Source organism: Moschus berezovskii, chromosome X (assembly GCF_049115385.1).
Source record: "Moschus berezovskii isolate FMDL1 chromosome X, NW_MosBer_1.0, whole genome shotgun sequence".
NCBI classification, from domain to species: Eukaryota; Metazoa; Chordata; class Mammalia; order Artiodactyla; family Moschidae; genus Moschus; species Moschus berezovskii.
The window spans coordinates 144,846,048-144,868,190 of record NC_142488.1 but is presented as its reverse complement, the minus strand read 5'-3'; the positions used below and the strand labels follow the sequence as shown (position 1 = coordinate 144,868,190).

General features: G+C 55.8%; 1 protein-coding gene across 16 annotated transcripts in view; it reads right to left on the bottom strand.

The window, feature by feature from the left end:
- The window catches only part of ZNF185 (zinc finger protein 185 with LIM domain), a 66,883-nt gene extending 45,682 nt beyond the window's left edge, over window positions 1–21,201 (bottom strand). For 4 of the 16 annotated variants that reach the window (XM_055437808.2, XM_055437814.2, XM_055437812.2 and 1 more), the window contains exons 1-10: window positions 21,043–21,181; window positions 9,265–9,343; window positions 9,000–9,123; window positions 8,720–8,785; window positions 6,914–6,952; window positions 6,734–6,811; window positions 6,146–6,235; window positions 5,231–5,317; window positions 4,455–4,538; window positions 4,175–4,216 (exon numbers count right to left, since the gene is read on the bottom strand). In XM_055437808.2, the coding sequence (XP_055293783.2) occupies window positions 4,175–4,216; window positions 4,455–4,538; window positions 5,231–5,317; window positions 6,146–6,235; window positions 6,734–6,811; window positions 6,914–6,952; window positions 8,720–8,785; window positions 9,000–9,123; window positions 9,265–9,298 (644 nt within the window). In that variant the 5' untranslated portion in view covers window positions 9,299–9,343; window positions 21,043–21,181. Of the gene's footprint in view, window positions 1–2,884; window positions 2,969–4,174; window positions 4,217–4,454; window positions 4,539–5,230; window positions 5,318–6,145; window positions 6,236–6,733; window positions 6,812–6,913; window positions 6,953–8,719; window positions 8,786–8,999; window positions 9,124–9,264; window positions 9,344–11,712; window positions 11,905–15,774; window positions 15,943–20,780; window positions 20,903–21,042 lie in introns of all 16 variants that reach the window. The other 12 variants (XM_055437801.2, XM_055437811.2, XM_055437815.2 and 9 more) reach the window with 8 other exon arrangements.
- Window positions 21,202–22,143: the final 942 nt, after the last annotated feature.

Below are 22,143 nucleotides of genomic sequence, written 5' to 3'. Positions count from 1 at the left end.
AGAGCCAGTTCGATCCCTGGGTCAGGAAGATCCCCTGGAGACAGAAATGGCAACCCACTCCCATACTCTTGCATGGAGAATTCCATGGAAAGAGGAGTCTGGCGGGCTACAGTCCATGGGGTTGCAAAGAGTCAGACACGACTGAGCGACTTCACTTTCTTTCACTTTCTTTCACTTTCTTTCTTTCTGCAGCTCAAAAAGCACCCAACCTTACCAGCACCAAGGCACTGCACAAAGGACTTCACGTGCATTATCCCATTTAGTCTTTTGGACAGCCTCTGGAGGTAGGTATCACTGCTACCTATTGCTCCCTATTTTACATATGAGGACCCTGAGGCACAGAGAGGTAAAGGGACTTACTCAAGGCTACACAGCCCATAGAGGGCAATGCAAGGGTTTTGCTTTGTAGCAGAAGCTGTGCTCTTACTGATGGCTCCTTAGTTCCTCTGCCAGGCAGCATGCTGGGGCCCAGCCTCACCTGATCAGGTGAAGCAGAGAGGCAAGAAAGCTTGAGCTGTGCTGTGATGGGGGCAGCAGCCAGGCCTGGGGCTCTCACACACGCTAGCGTCTCTGAGAGTGGGTATCCGAGAGAGTGCACTTAGGAAGGTGGGCAGGAGTCACCCTTCACGTCAAGAGTGGGGAAATGAGATGAACCCAAGAAACTAGGCCACATGGTACATGGAGGCAGGGCCACTGCCACAAGTGGTCTGTTGAGGTGGGGAGAGAAAGGGACGGAGGTGATGGTGGAGATGGGAGCTCAGATTTGGACACTTGGTACTGAGGGGCCTTTGGGACACCCAGGCAGCTCAGGAGTCCAGAGCGGGATGGCATATCCTGCTGTGGCACTCTTTCTGTTCCCCTGTAGGGTTTGGTGCCTGAGATGGGGGTGCCCCTCCTAGTTGGCCACAAACCAGCTATTTTGTTTCAATTCCTGTTCCCCAGTGGTCTGGGCTCCTTCAGGGATACAATCAGGCCTGGAATTCTAGATAACTAGGCAGGCAGGAGCTGGGCATAGGGGGCTCATGGTGACCCCCTGAGTCACTGCAGGGCCTCATGGGAGTAGCGTCAGACAGGAAGACTGCCTGGGACCAGCCAGCATTTCATGAGGAAGCTACCTTGTGGTTTGCAAACACTAATGGAAGAGCCTTCCTGAGCAACCACTATCGCATACTTATGGTGGGGGACTTGGTTATGGCGGCCCGACCAAGACAGACAGCCACTTTGCTGTGACAGCCAGGTGGTGGGTAGTAAACAGCCAAAGGAGTTTTCTGGAATAAATGTTAAAATGCCTGTCAATTGATAGCACAACCTAGTTCTCCTCCTCTGTGCTTTAAGAAAGAATGTGAAACCAACATTAATTGCTTTTTTTTTTTTTCCAAAACAGAAATTAAGGAGATCCCTGGGTTGGGGATCTTGAAGAAGAGAACAGCTAACCACTCCAGTATTCTGGCCTGGAGAATTCCATGGACTGTATAGTCCATGGGGTCACAAGAGTCAGACGCGACTGAGAGATTTTCACTTTCACTTTTCAGAAATGTGCTTTGTTTTTGGTAAATTGTGTCCCCTCCAAAATTTATATATTTACATCCTAATACCCATTACCTCAGAATGTGAGCTTATTTGGAATAAGGATGTTTCAGATAAAATTAAGATGAAGTCATATTGGAGTAGGGTGGCTCCTAGTCTAATATGACTAATGTCCTTATAAGAAGAGGAGGTCAGGACACATACACACTGAAGAAGACCTTGTGAAGAAATTCAGGGAGAAGACAGCCATTTCTGCACCAAATAGAGAGGTCTTAGCAGAAATCAACCCTGCTGACATCTTGATTTCAAACTTCCAGCCTCCAGAACTGGGAGACAATATATTTGGCTATTTGCGTCAGCCAGTTTGTGAGCCTTTGCTGCAGCAGCACCGGCGCACTAAGCCGCGTATATTCCATCAGTCGCCATGCCAATCACTGCTGCCTTGGGGAGAGCTCTTCAATTTCCCCGTTGCTCTGGCTGGGACCTGCGGCTGGCCTTGAACTCCTGCAGTTTTCTCTCTCCTCCACCAGTCTGGGCTGTAGCAGGTTATCACCTCTCTCTCTTGGCACAGAAGAGGTGGCCCCAAGGCCCAAGGTCACATACAAATGGTTGAGGGACTTGAGTCAAGGAGGGGCGTGTGGACATGCAGTGGCATTACAAGACCTGTGACAGCCCCAGGGGCAGTGGCGTTCTCGCAGGACTTAGCGTGATTCAGCTCAGAGTACAAAGAGGTATTGATTGCCCTGTGCCTGCAGACAAAAGAGAGCACCATTATCTGCCCAACACTCTGGGGTTCAGAAATCAGGGCAAATCAGAGCTCTGCCTGGAATGAGATCACCTGCGCTCAGACTGCCCCTGCCCTGTCACCCCACTGACAGAGCCTCCCATCTCATGGGCTCATGGGCCAGAGCCAGTTCCTGGCACCCACCTGGGCTCAGCATGAGCTCCACCCAAATGGCCCGCGACACTTTGGCTCTGCCCCTGTATGCACTGGCAAAGAAGGAGGCGGAGGCCAGCGTTGGCAGGGTGAACTCGACCAACTTACGGGACAGCCTTGAACGAGTACCCTGGCCGCAGACCATCTCACATCCCACAGTTGGCCACTACAGTGCTCAGTGGTGCAAGGGTTAAGTTGACACAGATAAGCACCAGACAGACAAGACTGAAGCACTGTCTCCCAGAAGACCAGGCTGTTTTGCTCCTTTCAACCTCAGGACATTGAGCCAGACAGGCCCTTTCTGATTTTGGTGTCCCATCCTGTCACTGGGCACATGGGCACACTGACCCTGAGGTGTCACTGACCCAGGGAGGTGACCTGGCAGTCACCAGCCATGGGCAGAGGTGAGCAATTGATTACCTGCTTGAGCCAGCAGGGAATCTCGCCAGAGCAGGTGGGTCCTGGCTTTTCTCAGAAGACCCATCCTCATCCACCACGTCAATCCTTTGGGCAAGAAGAGAAACAGATGCACTTGGGACCTGAATGACATGCTTTCTTCCAGTCACATTGGTGGCTGAGTGACTCCAGCTTGGGATAAGGACAGGACACGGGGTTGAATAGTGTCCCGCCAAAATTCATGTCTGCATGGAGCCTGGCAACGTGATCTTATTTGGAAATAGTCTTTGCAATCAACTTGTCATCAAGTTACAGTGAGGTCATACTGGGCTAGGGTCAGCCCTAAATGCAACAACTGGTGTCCTTATAAAAGGGAAACTTGGACACAGACACATAGAGAAAAGAAGGTGTTGTGACAGTGAAGGCAGAGGTAGGAGTGATGTGTCTACAAGGCAAGGACTGCCAGCGAAACCAGAAGCAGGGAGAAAGGCCTGGGAAGGCTCTATGAGGTTCCTGAGGCTGCCATGACAAAGTACTACAAACCGACTCTCGGTGGGAACTTGTCTGCAAGATCAGCATTTGTGGTCTTCCCACCTCTGAGGGTCTCTGGGCCCTCTGCCTGGAACACTTGGCATGCCAAGTTCCCCTTGTTTTCAGTCCTCAGTCTGTCATAGATGTCTTCCCTCTCTATCCAACAGAATAGCCCTAAAATTCAGCTTTCCAGAAGTTTTTTTCCCTGTCTCCCCAAGTACTCTCCTCTCCCAGAAGACGTCCTGTCCCCTCACTCAGCAGCAGCATCCTGATGTCCTGATCGTGGCCCAGTGGCTCTTGTTCAGCCTTTAGGACCCATCTCCAAAGTCATGGTCACTCCCAAGGGCCTGGTCAGGCAGGGGCTCTCAATTACCCCTCTTGCCAAAGCACTGTCCAGCCAAACCCTGGTAGGGTGGGAAGGAGTGTAAAGGAACAACTGCTTTCTTCCCTGGTACTTATTCTTGCTGCAAAACCCCAGTGTTTCCAAGAAACACTACAGCTCCATCTTGGGTCAGGGACCTGGTCAAATTGGCCACTGGCAATTGGAAGTTTCTCGTCACCAGCTGTGTTCTCTGAGCCAGGCTCCTGCCTATGCAGCATTGCTTGCCAGGGTCTTCTGTGCCACCATGGCCAACCATGGGCTTCCTTGGCTTCCAAACAGAAGCTGGCAACTCTGCACAACTCCCTCTGCTCAGGGATAGCAACTCCATCCCCCCTGCACCCACTCTCCGCACACTCCACCCCTATGAGTACAAGAGCTTCCCTCCTTTTGCCCACACTTACCTCTTGGCAATGAACGGGGTCAGTGTCTCCTGGGCAGGGCTGCTGAAGGAAGCAGAAAGGTGACGTGTTCACAGAAGCCACAGACATGTGACATCATCCCAGCACCCTGCCTGCCCTGATGGCAGCAGCCAGACCTCTCAGGTTTCCAGAAAGTACACGTGGGGTCACTGTCAACCCACTGTCACAGGCAGAGGAAGAGCAGAGCCCTGAGGGGAAAGGACCTGGCCCAGAGTATGGAGCAGGTGGTTGGCCCTGCTGGGTCCCCTGCTGAGCTGCTCACCCGGCGTTCTTCTTGGCCGCTGACAGGACGTAGGAGTGCTCCCGGGGAGCTGTCTTCCTCACCACACTTCTGGCAGCCTCGGACCTGGGGTGGCACAGAGAAGGGGAAGCTAATGGATGAGGCAGGGCAGCTACTCAGGAATCAGAAGAAAGCTTTAGTGACCTGCCTGAGAGCCCACACTTAGCGGGATGCACAGTGGGAAATCAATGCCTGGCAGCCTGGCCCTGGAGCTCTTAGCTCTTCCCTCTGCTACTGTTGACTCTGCCCTTAGCATTGCCCGTCTGTTGGGCCTTTAGCATGGGGGCCTTCGGTGCATTTCCAACATCAAAAACAGGCCAGCAGATGTTGGCACTGGGGAGCAGGCTGAGGGTGGGGCCTCGCTGTGCCTAAGCACCCATCCCTCACTTTGGGACAAGGGGCACGAGCCCCTCTAGAGCCTGGCCCTGTCCCCAGCCATATGCAGGTGGCTTGTCCCTGAGCACCGGGCACTGCCTACTTCGGTCCAATTTGCTCAGGACCCTTTTGAACAAACTGATAGAGAAATTCCTCATTACCTCGGTTCTGCCCTTGTATAAAGTTCCTAAGAGGGGGCCCCCGGGCAGGCCCAGCGCTGAGTGAGTGGTTCAGGGACTCCAGGAATGCTCCCTATTGCTGGCGGCCACCCTCCGCCAACAGACAAGACAGATGCTCCACATGTCATGCACGATCCCTGTCTGCCCAGGCGGTGGAGACTTGGGCCCTGCCCTGTCCGTGGGACACCCAGCAGGTACCGTTACCTCTGTTTCTGCTCATCAGAAGAGAAGCGCACCTCCTCCTCTTCAGCAGCTCTTGATGCTGAGCTGCGCCTGATGTTGTAAGGGGCCCTGGGGTGGGGGATTGAAGATGCTGTCAGTCATGGCCCCTCCTCCCTCGACCACCCTCACACCATTCCCTGTCATGCCTCCTAACTTACAAGAACAACAACATGTGTTGGCCTGGCTGCCCCTCGACTCTGTTCAAGCCACTCCTTCCTTTTGGAAAGTTAGACTTGCTATCTCTCCCTGTTCCCACCCTTACTGTCCCCCAAGACCCAGTTCAAGCCTCATCCCCTTCTCCAGAGAGATTCCCTAGTTGCTTCATGTCAGTGGATGTTGGTGACAGGGTTGGATGTTGGTGACAAGCAAGATAAAGATGTTGGGCCCCTGGGAATGCAGGCACAATCCACATATGTCCAGACCTTGCCCTGATGGATCCACAGGAGGGGGCCTTGCGTGGGGCCACATGGGGAGCTCCAAGGGGGACCCCAAAAAGAAGCAACCCACATTTAGTTACAAAGTGCCCATAGCTGACAGGCTGCCAGGGCCAGCAGCACACCTGGACTCATCAGGTGCTAGGCTAGCCCAGCCCAGTCCAGGAAACAGTCAGGGCCATGACCCAAGATGCTTTCTCCAGACCCACCAGCTCCTTCCGCAAGCTTACTACAGCCCCTGCTTTGCCTGAGATCAGAAGTACAAGGTACACACTGTCCAACTTTCTGGGGCTCGCCACCCTCTGGTGGGGTCCAGGCCACAGTGGCAGCTGGCAGGGAGGTCAGAGTGGCAGGACAGCAGTCTGCACCGTGCTCAGAGGCAAGCAGGCAGCTGCTCTCAGCGAGCCCCGTGTTCGGGCCCTGGGAAGAGGGAACCAAGTTCGGTCTGTGGTTGCCTACTCACAGCTTCTTGTAATCCTCCGTGGTCATCTTGTAGCCAGAGGAGGAGGGGCGGGGAGAGCCAGTGGGAGCTGCTTTCCCCAGACTGGCCATGCTAGAGAGACAAGGAGTTTTCAGGTGTATACCCTCAGGCCCCCGCTTGCTTCCCCATTTGCCTACATGCCCCAGCAGGCACGTGGCAGGTGGACAAGTGGGTGCTGGTGCCCTTTCCTCCTTTGTCTCCTGCCAGACACCCAGGACACGTGCAGCACCCTGAGCAGGGCCGCCCTCTTGTCATAGACAGCCCAGCTCCCTCGGCCCTGCTTTTCTGACACCAGGGTCAGCCTGCTGTCGGCCTGTTGAGAAGACCGCGGCCCAAAGCACACAACTCAGCACAGCTGATCAGCAAGTCTGGGCTCTGCACAGCCTCTTCCCTGTGACTCTGTCCTGGTGACCCTGTGCCACAACTGGCACAAGGACAAGGGCACTGGTCGTGTGGTCCAGGGCCCTTCCTTACACAGGAAGAGACCTGACACCTACCACCCCCTCAGTGACAGGCAGTGGACTCCCATACATCCCAGTGGACAACTGGCCAAGCACCCTGTGAACACACCTTTTTGGAGCTCCATTGGCCTTGGGAAAGTGCTGGTGAGGCTGGGACGAGCTGTCCACAGGCTTGGTGAACACTCCGCTGAAAGAGAGTCCGGGAGAAGCAGCCTGGTGAGCCCCCTGGGAGAAGCCAGGGCCGTGTGGGTGGGCATGGGGAGGCGGGTGGGCTCCCGCAGTCACCTACCGGATGATATAGCCGGTGGGAGCCCTTGTGCTCAGGGGCCTGCCAAGGGAAAAGAAGGTAGGATGTGAACTGAAGCCTCACGGGTGGGCCCAGGCTGCCTGATGACAGTAAAGGGGGTGGGCTGGTGGGTGTCCCAGTGTGGTCAGAACAAGGCGAGCAAGAGGCACCGGTTGCTTCTCAAGACAGCCAGCCACATCTGCACCCTTAGCCAGGGTGCCTGTCCTGGTCTGCCTATCTCCCTCATGCTCCCCAGGAAAGGCTGATTCTTCTGGGCCCTGGCTCACAGCTGGTGCCCAGGAAGGTATGTTCCATGGCTGGGCATGAACACAGAGGTATCCCATCCAAAGTCGGGTTTCTCCCTGTTCTGCCAGGCCCCAGTGCTCCCTTGAGCAAGTGTTCTTCTGAGATGGATGACAATACTCCCTACCTCTACCCTCAGAGCTGACCCAGCTCAGGCTGGAGGCTCTATGGTCAGAGGCTGGGGGCTGAAACCATGTCAGGTAGAACCCCTAACCTGATCTGATGCCCCACTCTGCCCAGTTCTCTTCAGGAAAACTCATGAGGGCCCAAGGGGTGGAGCCCAGGCAGGAGCCAGCGAAGGCCAGCTATCCTTTACCTCCCACTCTGCTCCAGCCTCCCTCCTCCAGCTGGTGGGATGCCTTCACTACCCGCCTGGGGTCAGGGAGTGCTCAGAGGAGTCGGGTGAGGGATGTGGGCAGGGAAGATTAGGCTGGAGTAGCGTGGGATGGTCTTAAAGGGACCCACACAGGCAGGTGGCAGGGGCACTGCCCTCCATCCCCACAATTCACTTGGGCTGGGAGCAGAGCAAAAAAATGTCACTTATCCCTTGTGTTTTCCAAACATACTTCCAAACCAAAGCCCAGGCTGAGAACTGCACCCCCAAAGTAAACATACCCCACAATGAGTAGATTATCTTTGAACTGTGCTCAGGCCCTTGCCAACTTCTGACTGCTATCACAATCGGCAATTCTATCTTTTAAGCTCATCTCTCTACTTGGGTCAGGCCTCTTTACCCTGCTAGGATGTCAGTTCCCTGAGGAAAGGGTTGTGTCCTCTGTGCCCAGTACAGGACCTGGTAGGTGACAGGTGCTGAGTTATTGAGAGATTCTGGGCCACTGTGACCAGAGGCAGCCCGTTGGGCTAGCACTGAACTTGGACCCCACCCTTCCAGCTGTGGCCACTGTCCTCAACCGCCAACTGCTGGCTCTTTGGAACAAGGATCAAGGCTGAATTTAGCGCCCCCCCAACCTCAACCTTAGCGCCCCCCCAAACCTCAACCCTAACCCTAATTCCCTATCCCCTAACGCTAACCACCTACTTCTTAGGAGTAGTTCCCCCTGATCTGGGCAGGATGTGCTGACACTTCAGAACCACCCTGGACATCTCTATGCAAAAGTCCTTGAAATATAGAGGAGAGCCAGCTGTCAAAACATGTCATCTTGAACTTGGAGACAGTTGGAGCAAGTGTCTGAGTCTGCCCTGGCACTCTGATTACCTATGCAAGGGAGTCATGTGTGACTCTTGAAGGCCCCAGAGGATCTCAGAGACATTGTCTGCACCCCTTTGGGGGTGTTCAGTGACAATTTTGGTCTCAGTTCACAGCTGAAGTCACGGAGGTGTAGCTGGAGAGGCAGCTGGCCCCAGGTGACCTGCATCCAGTCATTCCTGTGCTCCTTTTCCCAGGAAGTGGAAAAGCCATCTTTCCAGTTGAGTTCAAAGGCCTCCCTGTCCCCCAAGGACTGCAGTGCGGGCCCACCCACCTGCCATCTGGGCAGCACCTCTCACCTGGCCTTCGGGACCTCCCCAGTTGATGGAGGCGAGGTGGCATGAGTCCAGCCAGAGGGCAGCTCACTGAGCAAAGAGGAAACACAAAAGGGGACCGCTACACGTACCTCAGGAACTTGGCCCACCATTCCCATCACACCTTCTCATTCCCCAGCCCGCGTCCACATTGCACTCTCTGGCACTGGGCCTTTCCCACCCTGGGACTCGTTTAGTGTAGCCCGTGGAGTGCCATACCACGCCCAACCTGTCGCCGCCGGCCCTCCCAGCCACCCAGACTTACAGGGTGCGGCCCTCCGATTCATCCTGTTTAGTGATCCAGCTCTTGTCCCCCTTCAGCGTGGTGCGAACCTTCATCTGCTTGAGGACAGTATTGCGCTCCTCCTCGCCTGCTGGGAGAGGCTTCCCTGGCAGTGGCAAGGCCAGGCAGCCTCAGCAGGGGCACCCCGCCCCAGGGCCCCGAGGCCTGCTTGCAGCCCTCCCCATACACTGCTCTCACTCTGCTACCCTGTGGCCAAGTCCAGGCCCAGGGGGCGCCCAGATCTCACCTTTGCTGCTTCCTCCAAGAGCTGAGATGTTCATGGCGTTCACTCTGAGCGTCCCTTCTTAGTAGATTCAATAGGGCTCCTGGGGGCAAAGGCAAGCACACGGTTTGTCACTTCTTGTATTTATAATGACTCATCACCATAAGGTCCTTGGCACACCGAGACCTTCCAGACTGTCCTCTGGGGATGGGGAAGCCAGAGCTGGTGATGTCTGTCCAAAGGGCCCCTCTGGGTGGCACATCCTGCATCTGCCCAGGGCCACTTACCTTGGAGAAAACACATGGCCTGTCTGTTGGGGAGATGGCTGAGACAGGCAGGCCACCAACTCTCTTAGAGAACTCTGATGGCCAGGCTCCTGCCTGGTGAGTGTTGGCAGCAGTGGTCGACACTAGTGGATCCAGGAGGAGGAATGCGGGAAGGATAGAGGCTGGGGGACAGTCGCTTTGGGGTTGGGCTGTCTCTCTCACTCCTTAGTGGCCATCTGACGGACCTTGAATGGGTCATATAACCTCTCCCTCTGACTTGCCTCAGTGTCCTCATTTATAAAATGGGAATTAAAAAAAAAAGTCCACCTTTCAGGACGGCTGTGAGGACAGAAGACACCAATATTCTTGCAACTGCCCAGCACAACCTAGCACAGTGATCATTGTGACTCAGCCTGTCCTTAGTCAGCACGGCCTGGAGGTGTCAGCCCTGTGTGGCTCGAGGGTAGGCTCTGTGTCCAGTGGGCAAGCCTTTGGGCACCAGGTGAGTTGTCCTGTGCTCTGATTTTTCTTCCTCACTGTCTTCTAGCCTCGTTGTTGCCTCTCTGCCCCTGAGGCAAGTGCTGCCCTTCCGTGGCCTGTGAGGGCTAGGCCATGGTGGTCTCTGAGGCCTCTTAGGTCGAGGAGGGGCTGGAGAAGGGAAGCCAGCTCTCCAGGATGGAACTGACCGAAGATGGCTTGAGTCAAAGCACTGACCCACCACAGCCTGTCCCTTGGGCCTCAGGAGAGGGGCAGGAGGCTTCGGTGAGTGGCCATGACAGGAAGCAGGACCCCTGGCTCTGCCCGCACAGTCCTAGGCACAAGGGTCTCCCTTTTAGAGGCCCGCCATCCTCTGGGCCCCTGTAGGGCCAGGGCCTGAGCAGTTGGGCCATGCTGCTAGCTGGCAAGTCCAGGACATGTTTTCACAAAGGTCAGGGGCACACTAAAAAGGGCAGGGCAGGGCGCCAAGAGAAAATCAAATTTGCCACGTCAGCAAGGGCTGGATTTCCCATAAACTGCACTGACTGAGCAGCCAAGGAGGCCCGAGCCTGCCGCGTGCCAGGAACGGCACCTCATCACTGTGAGTGGGAGCCCCGCGTGCCTAGCCCTGCACTAAGGCTGCCACATCATAGCTCACTCCAGAGGTGATCCTAGGACCACACTGCCCACTGGCCCATCCCAGCAGCCCCTGGAGCAGCCCATTGAGCCGCCTGAGATCTTGGCCTCAGGCTGGTGACTGACTGACAGGCCTTGGGGTGGGGGTTGGGCCCTTACCTCTTCTGGGCCTCAGCTCAGGACCTCCCACTACTTGGTTGGAAACTCATCAGTTTCCCATTGACAAGACTCTTGGTTACGCTGCCTAGAAGTTTTCTGTCAAATCAGAACCAAACAAGCCACTTACTTCCCAAATCAGGTCAGGTGCAAGCACATGCCCAATGATACAGGCAGAGGGGCCACGGGGGACTCTCAGGCCAAAGTGGCAGGGGCACTCACAAGAGCCCACGACAAAGGAGTGGAGCTGGGTGGGTCCTGCTCCAGACTCCATCTTCACAGTTTCTTGTCCTACCTCATCAGGCAAAGACCAGGACGGATGTTTCATCTCAGAAGTCAAAAGTCTTTTTGATAGGACTATAAATTTGAGTCAGGAAGAAAAATCTTCTCATGGGACTGAAGATGGCAGCTCTTTATGACATGGAGACTTTTAGGTGATGAGTCCCAGCCAGATGGATGCACACCTGAGGTCTGAATCCGTGTCCCAGTCAGTTAGCTTCTCCCTCCACTTTACCACTCCCCTCACACCTACAGCTCACAGGCCACAGTCACTACCAGCTGCCATCTGTGCTTCCTTCTGGCAGCACTCACTGCCCCCTGATTCTTCCTGGCCCACATCAGCCCTCGCTTCTTACTCAGCTTCTGCTGGCTCCCTACCGTCTTTAAGACTGGGGGAAAACTCCCCTGACCTAGTCACTCTTCTCACTTCAATGTCAACACTGTGCTCCAAGTGGACCATACGCCTCAGCATCCCTGGAAGTTGGCCCTGCCAGGTCAGTCCCCTCCTGCCACCCCCTGCCCCCTGCCCCAATTTATGACACTGGACTAGAGGTTGCGGGGGCATGCTCCTGATTTACACAATATCACCACCAGTCTTCTGACCCAGTTCTCCTCTCAGACCCTCCCTTAGTCTGACCCATCTCAGAACTCAACCCACACTGCAGACAGGGGCAGCTTTGCAGGATGGGGTGTGGACCACTCAAGAGGGCTCTTTCCTGGAAGGCTCTCAAACAGGGTTGGCTGGTGGGTCAGTCAGGGCATCATTTTGGAGGACAAGTCTCCTTGTGTACTGAGAGCCTCAGAGATGGCAAGGCCATTGATCCAGCCATTCCCTCCATAGCAACCTCTCCTAAGGAGACAAGCACATAAGTAGAACTCAGTATACAAGAGGGTATCATCTCGGTGTTGAACATGATGGTGAAAATTTGGCAATAATATAAATTCCCAATAGTTAATAGTTGTCTTTAAACATATGATCTACAGTCGAGCAAATAGTAGGCAGCCATTACAAATGATATTGACATATGCGATATTTCACAAACTTTCATGTATATTGGTTTCTATATATTATTAAGTGAAAGGCAGCTTTTAAAACAATATCTATAGGATGTTTTCATTTCCTTAAACTATGTTTACATAAAAATGCACAGGAAAAGAAACATCTAAAGGACGTATACAAAAACATTTTACTCCTCTGTGTATGATCATCTTCCACACCCCATCCTGCAAAGCTGCCCCTGTCTGCATTGTGGGTTGAGTTCTCAGATGGGTCAGGCATGCACATGGCAGGAGACACACTCCTAGAAGCTCAAAACCACAAGGACACAGTAGGACAGAAGGAGCACACTCAGACGCAGGCTCTGACACCAGGGCAACCCGCCCGCAATAAGTATGCCATCCTCCTGCTTCATTATGAGCAAACTCAGCTGGGGGAGGTTGGGCAAGTGGGTCCAGGCCACACTTCCAACACTTTCAGAGGGTGGTGGACCCGGCTAGAACCTAAGCACCCAGCTGTGGCTGCACAGTAGCCCTGCTGACCTCAGGTATGACATCACAGAGCCTGGGGTCCAGGTGGCCAGGCACAAATATGGTTCTGGCTGCACAGAGGAGACCTTGAACTTGGATCAGCCATGCACATGGTGCCTGCCCGGCCTCTCAGCCTCAGGACTGACTCCAAGCCCCAGACCCCAGCATCCTCTCTGAGGTGGGCAGCTAACGCCCTGCAGCCCCAGCCTCTAACCTTTCCATGTCCAACACACCAGGGTCTCTCATGGCCAGGGCTTGCACTTGAATTCAAGAAGACATGGGAAGAAAGAAACTGTTCTAACTGCAGACCCATGCACCTCCCCACTTATCCCATGCAGAAGGCGGAGAACAACATCACCCAAAGGCTCTACCTCCAGCCACCTTCAAAAGGCAGGAAAATTCCCGCCTGATCAGGCCTTCCAGTCTTCCTCCTTCTCTGGGCACTTGGGCATCTTCCAAACTCTTCTAGGCTCTCCTGGCCCATGAGTCCCACTCTCTGAGCCCCATCTGTGAAGTGGTGCTGAGCCACCAAACCTGTGGCAGGACACCCCCAAGCCAGACGATGTGCCTCTCCCTATAATTTTGTGCCAGTTCTGTCCCATGTCATGGCTTGGGATCTGGATGCTAGTGGGTGTTCTCACTGTGTACCTTTTCAGGATGACAATCCTGAATCTACCTTGATAGGGAGATGGCTTCTCATTTCTTAGGAAGTGTCACATCACCCTGCCCAAGCGCCTGTCTTGGGCCACCAAAGGAATGGGTGGTTTCCCTACCACCTTCCATCCTCTCTCTCAGCTCCACTAGGCAGGACCCTTTCCCTTGCTAAATCCGACCAAGGCCCTACATCCAGACTTATTCCAGGTCAGCTCAGGACCAACTGCAAGTCCTCCTGAGCAAGTCAGGCCACCCTCTGTGCCCTTTACTCCCTTCTCCCTCCCTCTTCCATTCGCCTGCACTTGTCTCTTGGGGCAGGCCGGGGCAGTGTCCCTGGCAGGACTGGCTGAGGGAGTTGAGACAGGCTCTCTCTGACGCAGGTAGCTGCCCCGCACCTTCCTCCCAGCTGCCTCAGCCTCACAAGGCCACCCGGCAACCTCCCAGGAAAAGAGCTTCTGGCCTTGACTGGATAGAGAAAAGTGAAGAGCCAATGAGGGGGTTGTGCGGAGCCTGTGGTCCCAGCCACAGTGAGCCCGGAGGCATCTGAGACCATCAGCGAGTGGGGTCAGAGCCGAGGCAGAAGAGCTGGTGGAGGCAGACTAGTGGCAGGGAGCATCCTGGGAGAGCTGGCAGACAAGGACACCAGTGCTTGGTTGATGTATGAGGAGACAGAGATGGAGAGAGAAACAGCACGAGGAGGGGTCCATCACCCCACAGGCACACTCTCTGCCCCCAAGGTGAGAAAACTAACTGGGAGAAAGTTTTCTGGAATCCCCAACCTACCTGACTCCCCATGTCGTGCCCACCCACTCTCCCAAGCAGGCTTCTGTGTATCCACCTTTGACAAAAGGCCTTGAGCTTCAGCCCAGGCGGTGCCTCTCACAGGAGCCCTCATGTCCCCATGGGGTCCCTCTGTGCTGTTGCTGCCCCCACACTCTTCCTCGGTGCTCCCTGGCCCATCTGGGATGGGCTGCCTTCTTCCAGACAACGGGAAGAACACCATGGTGGGGGCAAGGTGGCGGGGCTCATGTGAAAGTCGACAGCAGGCTGAGTGACTGCCCTTCTCCCACCCTGGGAGGCAGGTGCTGGGTGCCAGGCAGGGACCTCCCAGGTGAACTGGGAGGGAAGAGGAACAAAACACCTTCAGCCTTGCCTTCCAGGAGCTGCAGCCAGAGGGCACAGGAGTCAGGGCTTGTCTGCATGTGCATGTGCTGGACTCTGGCCACCGTGAGCAAGCATGAGTGGGTGCATGACTGGCAGGGGAGCGAGGGGCAGGCCTTCCTCCCAGAGAGGAGTTGGGACACTCTACACCCAGGGAGCTGACAGGAGGTCCAGCTGTGTTTCCGCATGTGTATGGACCTTTTGCAGGGCCCCATCTCTGGCTGGCAGGGATCAGACACAAATGCAGTCTCTTGGCACCAGAGTCCTTGGCTCAACTCCGGGCAGACATGTTAGGCATGGCTCAGAAATCAAGAGTGAGGAAGCAGTGGGACAGGGCAACAGGGCATAGCTGACTGTGACCCATGCGGCCAAGCCCAGTAACTGAAAACAGATGTGACAGGGACATCTGGATGAAGTCACCGAGGCCTTGGGCCACCCAGTGCAAGGGCTGGTTGCTGGGTTAACTTGAGGCAATGTTTTAGTAAAGCTCTGTCTGTGAGCATTTTTATGGGGCTCTGGCTCCCCCACCATCGGATGAAGGTGTCGTGACTAAACCATGGAGAAACAAAACCCGCAAGGAGGACTCCGGCTGTCACACCTGTCCCCTCTGGCCCTCTTATGACAAACTGCTTGAGGATCCAGTCAGCTCCCCTGGCCACAGTCCCTCCATGCCTACCTCCTGGCTGAATTCAACCTGGGGGCCACCACCCTCAGTGAGAAGGGGAGATAGGGAGGCAGGGAGGACACCTGTGCATGACCCTTGCGGCTGTGCAACAGCTCAACACACCAGAAGACTGGCCCTGCCGATGGAGGATCTGGGCCCAGGGTGGGGCTGGTACCCATGTACTCCATGAATAAGAGCCTCCAGAGGTCCCAGCATTGGGGAATAGGCTCAAAGAAAAGTCCCTGTGCCTTATAGCCACCTCCCAGAAGAGACAGCTGGGTCCTCTTTGGTTGTGTTTCAAACAAATGCCTCTGAGCTTTAAGATGAAGGTTCACCCTTGTGTGTGAATGCCTGTGAGAGACCCCTTTCAAGGTCCTTCAAGGTAATTATGTGTCCCAGGGGACGGGTGACAACGAGGTAACCAAAGCCCACCTGCTAGAGAGCCCTGCCTCTAGCCAAGGGGCTTCCTTAGCAAGCTTCCCTCTGCAGGCGGCCCGGCAGCCCTGAGCCTGAAGGGAGGGGCAGCAGAAACAGAAGCTGACAGGACAGTGGGGACACTGCTTGTTTGGAGATAAACTGTCTGGGCCCACTATCTGTCACTTCACAGGAGAGGCACACCTGCTGTCTCTTCCAACTCATGTGCAAAGGAAGGAACAAGAGACACAGAGCCCTAGTTCCTTGGTGTCAGAAAAAGTCACCGGACCCATCACTTACCCTGTCTGGCTGAGGATGAAGCCCAGGTCTCAAAGCACTCTCAGACCCCTGCGCCTGGCCATGAGGGGGCAGCACCGGCTTCAGTGCAGCTCATAACCAGGGTCATAGCCTCCCATCCTTCCTTGGCAGCATCCCTGGAGGTCAAAGGCCCGGCACCCTAGCGAGGACCTGCACCCAGACAGACAATGTTGAGGCCCCAGGCAGGACATGACAGGGAGCAGGAAAGGGGCTGGGGATCCCTGTTTGGTTATCCTCATCCGGTCCTTTTCTCAATGCACAAACTTGGCCAAGTATCGAAGTTTGGACCCCAGTCAACTTAAGCCGCCACTGGGTCAGCTGACCTGATTCCCCAGGCCAAAAGGGCTGGAACGATCAAACACCCCATTTTGTGAGACAGTCTCCCGAGACCAGCTCCCGGGAACGAGGACATCCTGATTCCCGGTCCCGGCAGCTGGCGAGAGGACAGTCAGCAGAGAGGTTGTTTTCCTCCAGGGGTTCCTGGGATCCAGAGATTCTTGGCAGCAGTTCAGGGGAAAGGGGCCCCTCAGAGGCCTTCCAGATTGATGGCTGAGCAGCTGGGTCATGTCCAAGCCCCTCAGTCGGCTAAGCAGCACACAGCTCCCAGGAGCCCTGGCCAGCCTCTTTGCCCTGTGCGAGCAGCAGAGCGGAGCACCTTGCCGGCCCGTGATGCTCCCATTCTAGGCCTCATGCCTGGAAGCCAAGGGGTGGCAGAAAGGAAGCGCACCACGTGGAAAAAAGAGCTGGAGGAGACTTGGGTTAAAGAGGGGGAAAATGTAATATGGAAAAAAAATGCATCGACTGGGGAGAATATTTGTAAATGTGCTTTACAGGTAAATGACTTCTGCATAGAAGTCTGGAATTTTACCTCCCCTCATCCCAACCCTCAACACCCCAGAATTTAGACTTCTTGGCATCAGTACCAGAAGGGCTTGGGGAGGCAGATGTCTGAGGCTGGCCAGCTCCCTCCAGGAGGTGGGGAGTTCAAGCCCCAGTAGGACACAGCCACCTGGCCACCCGTCACTTCTGCGCCCCTTTTCTAGCTCTCAGCAGGCTGGATATAAGCAACTGCTTTGGGCAATCGGGCTATTGCAGAGGTGGCTTGGTCTCAAGGGCCAGCAAGGGCTTCTGGGCAAGACCCTCTGAGATGTCTCTGTGGAGGCCAGGGGGCTGAGCAGAATCAACATGCTGGGGACCCTTTGCCAGAGCCACTGACAAGAGCTATCCCCAGTGTGGCCACCTCCCCTGCTGAGCCTCCCAGCACACACTCCAGGTATCTCTGCAGCCTGGAACCAAGGTGGTCTTCAGTTCATTCCAGTGGGGCCCACAGACAGTCAGGGGGGTTGAAAGGGACCCAGGGGTCATCAGAGCCTCCACCCAAACAAACTCTCTCCACCCCAGGAACACCCCTGCACCCTTACTCCTGCCATCTATTCAGCCTCTGCTAGAGCAGGTCCAGTGACAGGGAAGTCCTCTCCACTTGCCCCTGGTCATGGGAGATCACGAGTGAGGCTGCCATCTGCCTTCCCAGCCCCTTCCTTCCTCACTCTTGTCCACTGCAGATCCCGACTTCCCACATTTTCATTTATGGACACATTTTCACTTATCCCATAAAGCTTTTCAGAAAGTTGAAGCCCGACCCGGTGCTGGGCCTTTGGCTTGGGTCTTTCTGAAAAAAAAATGCAAGAATGAGTAGGAGCTCGCTGGGCAGAAGTAATGAGTCAAGTCCTGGTTTTGCATTTTGTTTTGTTTCAGTCTTAAACCAGGCGCTGCCTGATGTGAGCATTTGTACTCGGGATACCCGTTCTGGTGGTAGGAATCCTCAGGCCTGATCAGCGGGAAACTGACCGAGTCATCAGAAAGTCACGTGCTGAGCCAGCAATCCCGGGGACCAGATCAAGGAGACACACTGAGCACCCACGGTGCGCCCACGATGCAGCCAGGGACTGCCAGGGACAAGCAGCAGCAGCAGTGGGGGGCCTGCCCACCATTGCTCCCAGAGACCAGGCCTCCTCTCAGACCCAGGCTGTGGCCACAGAGCCACAGAGCCACCTCGGCTGCCACCACCTCTTGCAGTGGATCGTGAGCACCCTCCCCACAGGAAAAGCCTAGGGAGTGTTTCTGAAAGTGGCCTCTAGGTCCCTCTGGCATGTAGTTCTCCCGGGACGTGTGATTAAGTTGCAGGTTCTGGCTCCCCTAATTCCTTATAGAGTTTGAGAATGACATCCCCTGGGCCACTGGTCCTTTCATTGTCCAGCCAGTCCTACCTCCTGACCCTGCTGTGGCCCCTGGAAGGTGACAGTTACACAAGTGCTCCCACATCAGCATCCCCCTTCCTGAAGAAAATGACCAGAAATGTTCACAGTGCGGGATCCAGATACGGGGGGTCTTGGTACCATTCTTACCACTTTTCTGTGAGCTTTTGATTACTCCAAGATAAAAGTTAAATACTCAAGTGAAAGTCGTCAAAGAAATCAAATCAGATGCTAGTTAGTAGGTATCCGGAAATGACCACGAATGAAGTGTACTGTGGCAAATCACTTAACTGTGGGTACACACAGTATGTGCATCGTTGGCACAGACTAGCAGAGATTTTAAAATGGTTTCTCCTCGGGTGGGGAGGCCATATCCCTTCCAACCTGGCCTCAACCTCACTCCTGGTGACCATGGTTCCTGGAGGAGGATATGGTGACCCTGACTTCACTGACAGCCCTGAAAGAACAGAGCTCCTGGCTTCAGCCTCCCTTCTGGACAGGTGACACGGTGCCTCCAGAGCTTCCATAATGTGCTCAGGTTTGCACAACTAGACTGTGTCCAAGCTGGGGTCTTAACCCTGTCTGGTGTCCCAGCCGCTTTCCTACCACTTGACTGTAAAGGTGCCTGCGTGTCCCATCTCACACCCTACAACCACCGGTCAAACTCTTCTGAGGGTCACTTTCAGGCACGCGGTCTCTGAGTGGCTGCCATTGTCCTAGCATCGGTCAGTTCTCTGAAAGTGCAGCAGGAAGGAATGCAGAACCCCTGATGGATCCCAAACTTCAGGACCCAAAGACCTGGGGCGCCATATGGGTTGCTGTTCAGGACTCTGGAACCATGGAAAGCAGCTCTCCTCTCCCGCAACCACACTCCTGTCTGATGCCAGGGGCAGGGGCTGGCAGCTGGGGCAGCCTCATTCAGCAAGCAGAAAGCAAGCAGGTATTACGCATGAGCTGGCACCTTATGAGCTGTGGCCTGAAGCAAGATCCAGTCCAAAGGGATCAGTCAACCATGGAGGCTGAGTGGGGAAGGGAGATAGCAGGCTTCCAGCTTCCAGAGTGCATTGGGCCAGATTTTAAAATTTTCTTGGCATCAACTGAGGGCAGTTCAGGGACCAGGTGCCAATGCCTACCATGGGCAGGTCCCAGGCCCACTGTTGGGGGCCCAGACTCTCTGTCCCGCTGAATCTTAGGCCACAGGGGTGCTAAGCAGAAGCACAAGGCAGGCTGGAGGCCGAGGTGAAGCGTTGACTGCTCCTGGGATCAGTGCCCTCAGGTTGGGGCACTCCATCTGGAATCTGGCTCGAGTTGAGGAGAAAGGGAGGTGGACAATTTCAAAGAAGAATGCGTGGGCCTTGACCGGGCAGTTCCTGAGCTCCTGCTGCTGCTTCCAAGTCCTCCTCCTCCAGGAAGTATTTTTTGATCCTCCCAGCTTGGCCTGCTCCCCCATCCCAGGCTCCCACAGCCCCTTGAGCTAATGCTACTCAGGAAGGCAGCCCTCAGTGTGGTCGTGGTCCACCTCTGTCACTGAGTTGTGTGTGTCCAGAGGGTACAAACTAACAGATCTGAGCACTTGTTATGTGCCTGGCCCTGTGCTGGGCGCCTCACATCAGCTCCCCACAGTTGAGTACAGAGGCCCCAGCGAGGTCCTGGCTTCTGAAGGCACAAGGGCTAGGTCTGGGAACTGATGGACAGTGGGGGTAGGGCAGGTGAGATGGCTCTGCTCCTTCCCATCCTGGGGTGGTCCAGGGGTGATGAGGTGAACGGCACAAGTACCAGGGCCAACCTACAGGCTGGCTCCTGGTCTGTGCGTCTATGTCCTGGCCCCTTGCTTTGAAGCAGTAAGCAGGGCCTCTGAGCTGGTCTCTGAGTTGCCCCTGATTTTCCAGATGAGGCAGTGGAGACCCTGGAAGGTAGGGCACTCTTCCTCCCCCACCTTCCAATGCAGCTCTAAGTGAGCTGGTAATGACGAGTGGGAATGCAGAGCTCCTCCCAACTGTGCAGGCCTGGTGGCCCATGAGGTCCCGTTTTCTGTTCCCAGCCAGGTACCATGATCAGAAGTCCACAAGGTCATGAGGCCTAGGTGGGACTGGGTCCAGGTGCCAGGGGTCTGGACAACCTCTGGGTGGGTTGTGAGGGGCTCTCTCTCAGGGTTTACTGAGTGGTACTGAGATGTGGCTGTGTGGCCTTCCACAGTGTGAAGACCAAGTGCAAATGGCTCAGCGTGAGCAAAATTCCTATTGCAAAGCCCTGGCACGTTCACCACCGACCTCATGTGAGCCCCCAGCAGCCCTGGGTGGGAGGCAACCAGGCGTCTTACCCTCTTGGACACCCCCTGCTCAGAAGTAGCAGAGTAGGCAGAGGAGTTGGGCTTTTAGTCTCTTTCCAAGGCAGAGGTATCATTGTGCCTTTCCAAAGAGGACAAGGCTCTTGGCTCCCCTGCCCCCGAAGCAATCCAGCCACAGAGCCTGCTCATGGCAGATCCTGTTGATAACACCCAGGGGCGCTTGATTCGGCACCTTCCCAGTGGCCCTTCAGGAGACTGCCCAGCACACGCTCATCACAAGTAACCGGTGAGCCTCCTGGTCTGGGCGCCAGGATAAGCCAGACTCTGGGTCTTGGTTTTCTCATCTACAAAATGGACACAGGGAGAACTAGCTGATCTCAGATTCCCTCATTCCCGCGGCCTGCAATCAACTCTCAGAGCACCCTGGCCCCAGGCCATTTACTAACCATCACACCCTCTCGGGCAGAAAGATTGGTGGGCCAGGCCAGCCTTAGGTGCCTCTCTTCTTAGTCTCTTCACTCACAGCGAAATCCGAAAACTAAGTATCGTGCCTCAGCCGGCAGAAGCCCTTAGAGAGAGTAAAGATTATGGATGGGGAAACTGAGGCCCCAGGTCGTCGCTGTCACCCGGCTGGGGTCTGCCCGAGTTCCCTTCCACCGCGGACTCTGCCGGCGGCGCCGATGGCGGCCGGCGACTCGACAGCCCTACCTGGCACAGGTGCCCGGCTCGCGGGACGGGCGTAGGGTCCGGCGGCGCGGGCTCCCTCCGGTAGGCAGCGCCGGCCGGGCCGGGCTGGGGAGCGGACGCGGGGCGCGGGGCGCGGTGGGGAGCGCGCGGGCCGGCGAGGAGGCGCGGACTGGGCTCCGCCCGCAGGAGAACAAACAGGTTTTCTCCTGTGCCCAGAGCCTCGCCCCTCGCCCCTCCTCTCGGCCGGCCCCCTTCCTCTGCCCTCTCCTGGGGTAGGTAGATGCGCCTGGCACATTCCGGACATTCCCCCTCCAAGGTCCTCGGCCCGCAGGCCGCTTCCCGGCCCCGCCCCTCGGGGCCGCTGGAGAAATCAAGGCCGGGGCTCCCCGCACCGAGCCCTGAGTAAGCTCCCGAAGGCTCGGCCGCGGTGGCAAGCTTCCAGGCAAATTCCTCCGGGCTCGCGGCCCCCGGGTTGGGAGGCCGCCGCCACGTGAAGGGCCCGGGCTGCCCAGTTGCGCCCCAGCCCGCGCCCGGCCCGATCTGGCCCCGGTTCGGGGGGATGACTTGGGCAGATGCTGCAGGTTCATTCTGTGGAGAGCTGCTGTTCCTAGATCCATTTTACAGATGGAAATACCAGACAGGGGTGGGGAGGAGGACGGGGGCTGTCGGCTCAGATCATGCAGGAAGTCCGGGAGGCTGGGAAGGAGAAGAAAGGCAGAGAGCCAACTACCCGGCGGCGCCTGAGTTCTCACGCTGGGAAATCCTCCTGGGAAACTTGGGGTTCCAAAGACACTGCAACGAACACCCTGTCCGCCTAGCCAGGGCACCCCCGCAAGCTCAGTGGGGGGATACAGCCAGATCCTGAGGTCCAGTGTGGTTTCATAAGTGTCATTCATTCATTCCTGCTTTTTGAGTACTTGTGTCATTGTTATGCTTGCTGAGTACTGGTGACAGTGAAGGCTCTGGGCTAGGGGCTAGGTTGGGCTGAGTGTCAGAAGAAGCCCCTACCCTTACCTGTGGGGCTTCTCTCTCCAAGAGACCACACAGAATTGGTCAGGAGATGGTCTATGAGGATGAGAGCATCCAAACCACGGAGCTACGGGTTCTCCTTCAACAAACAGT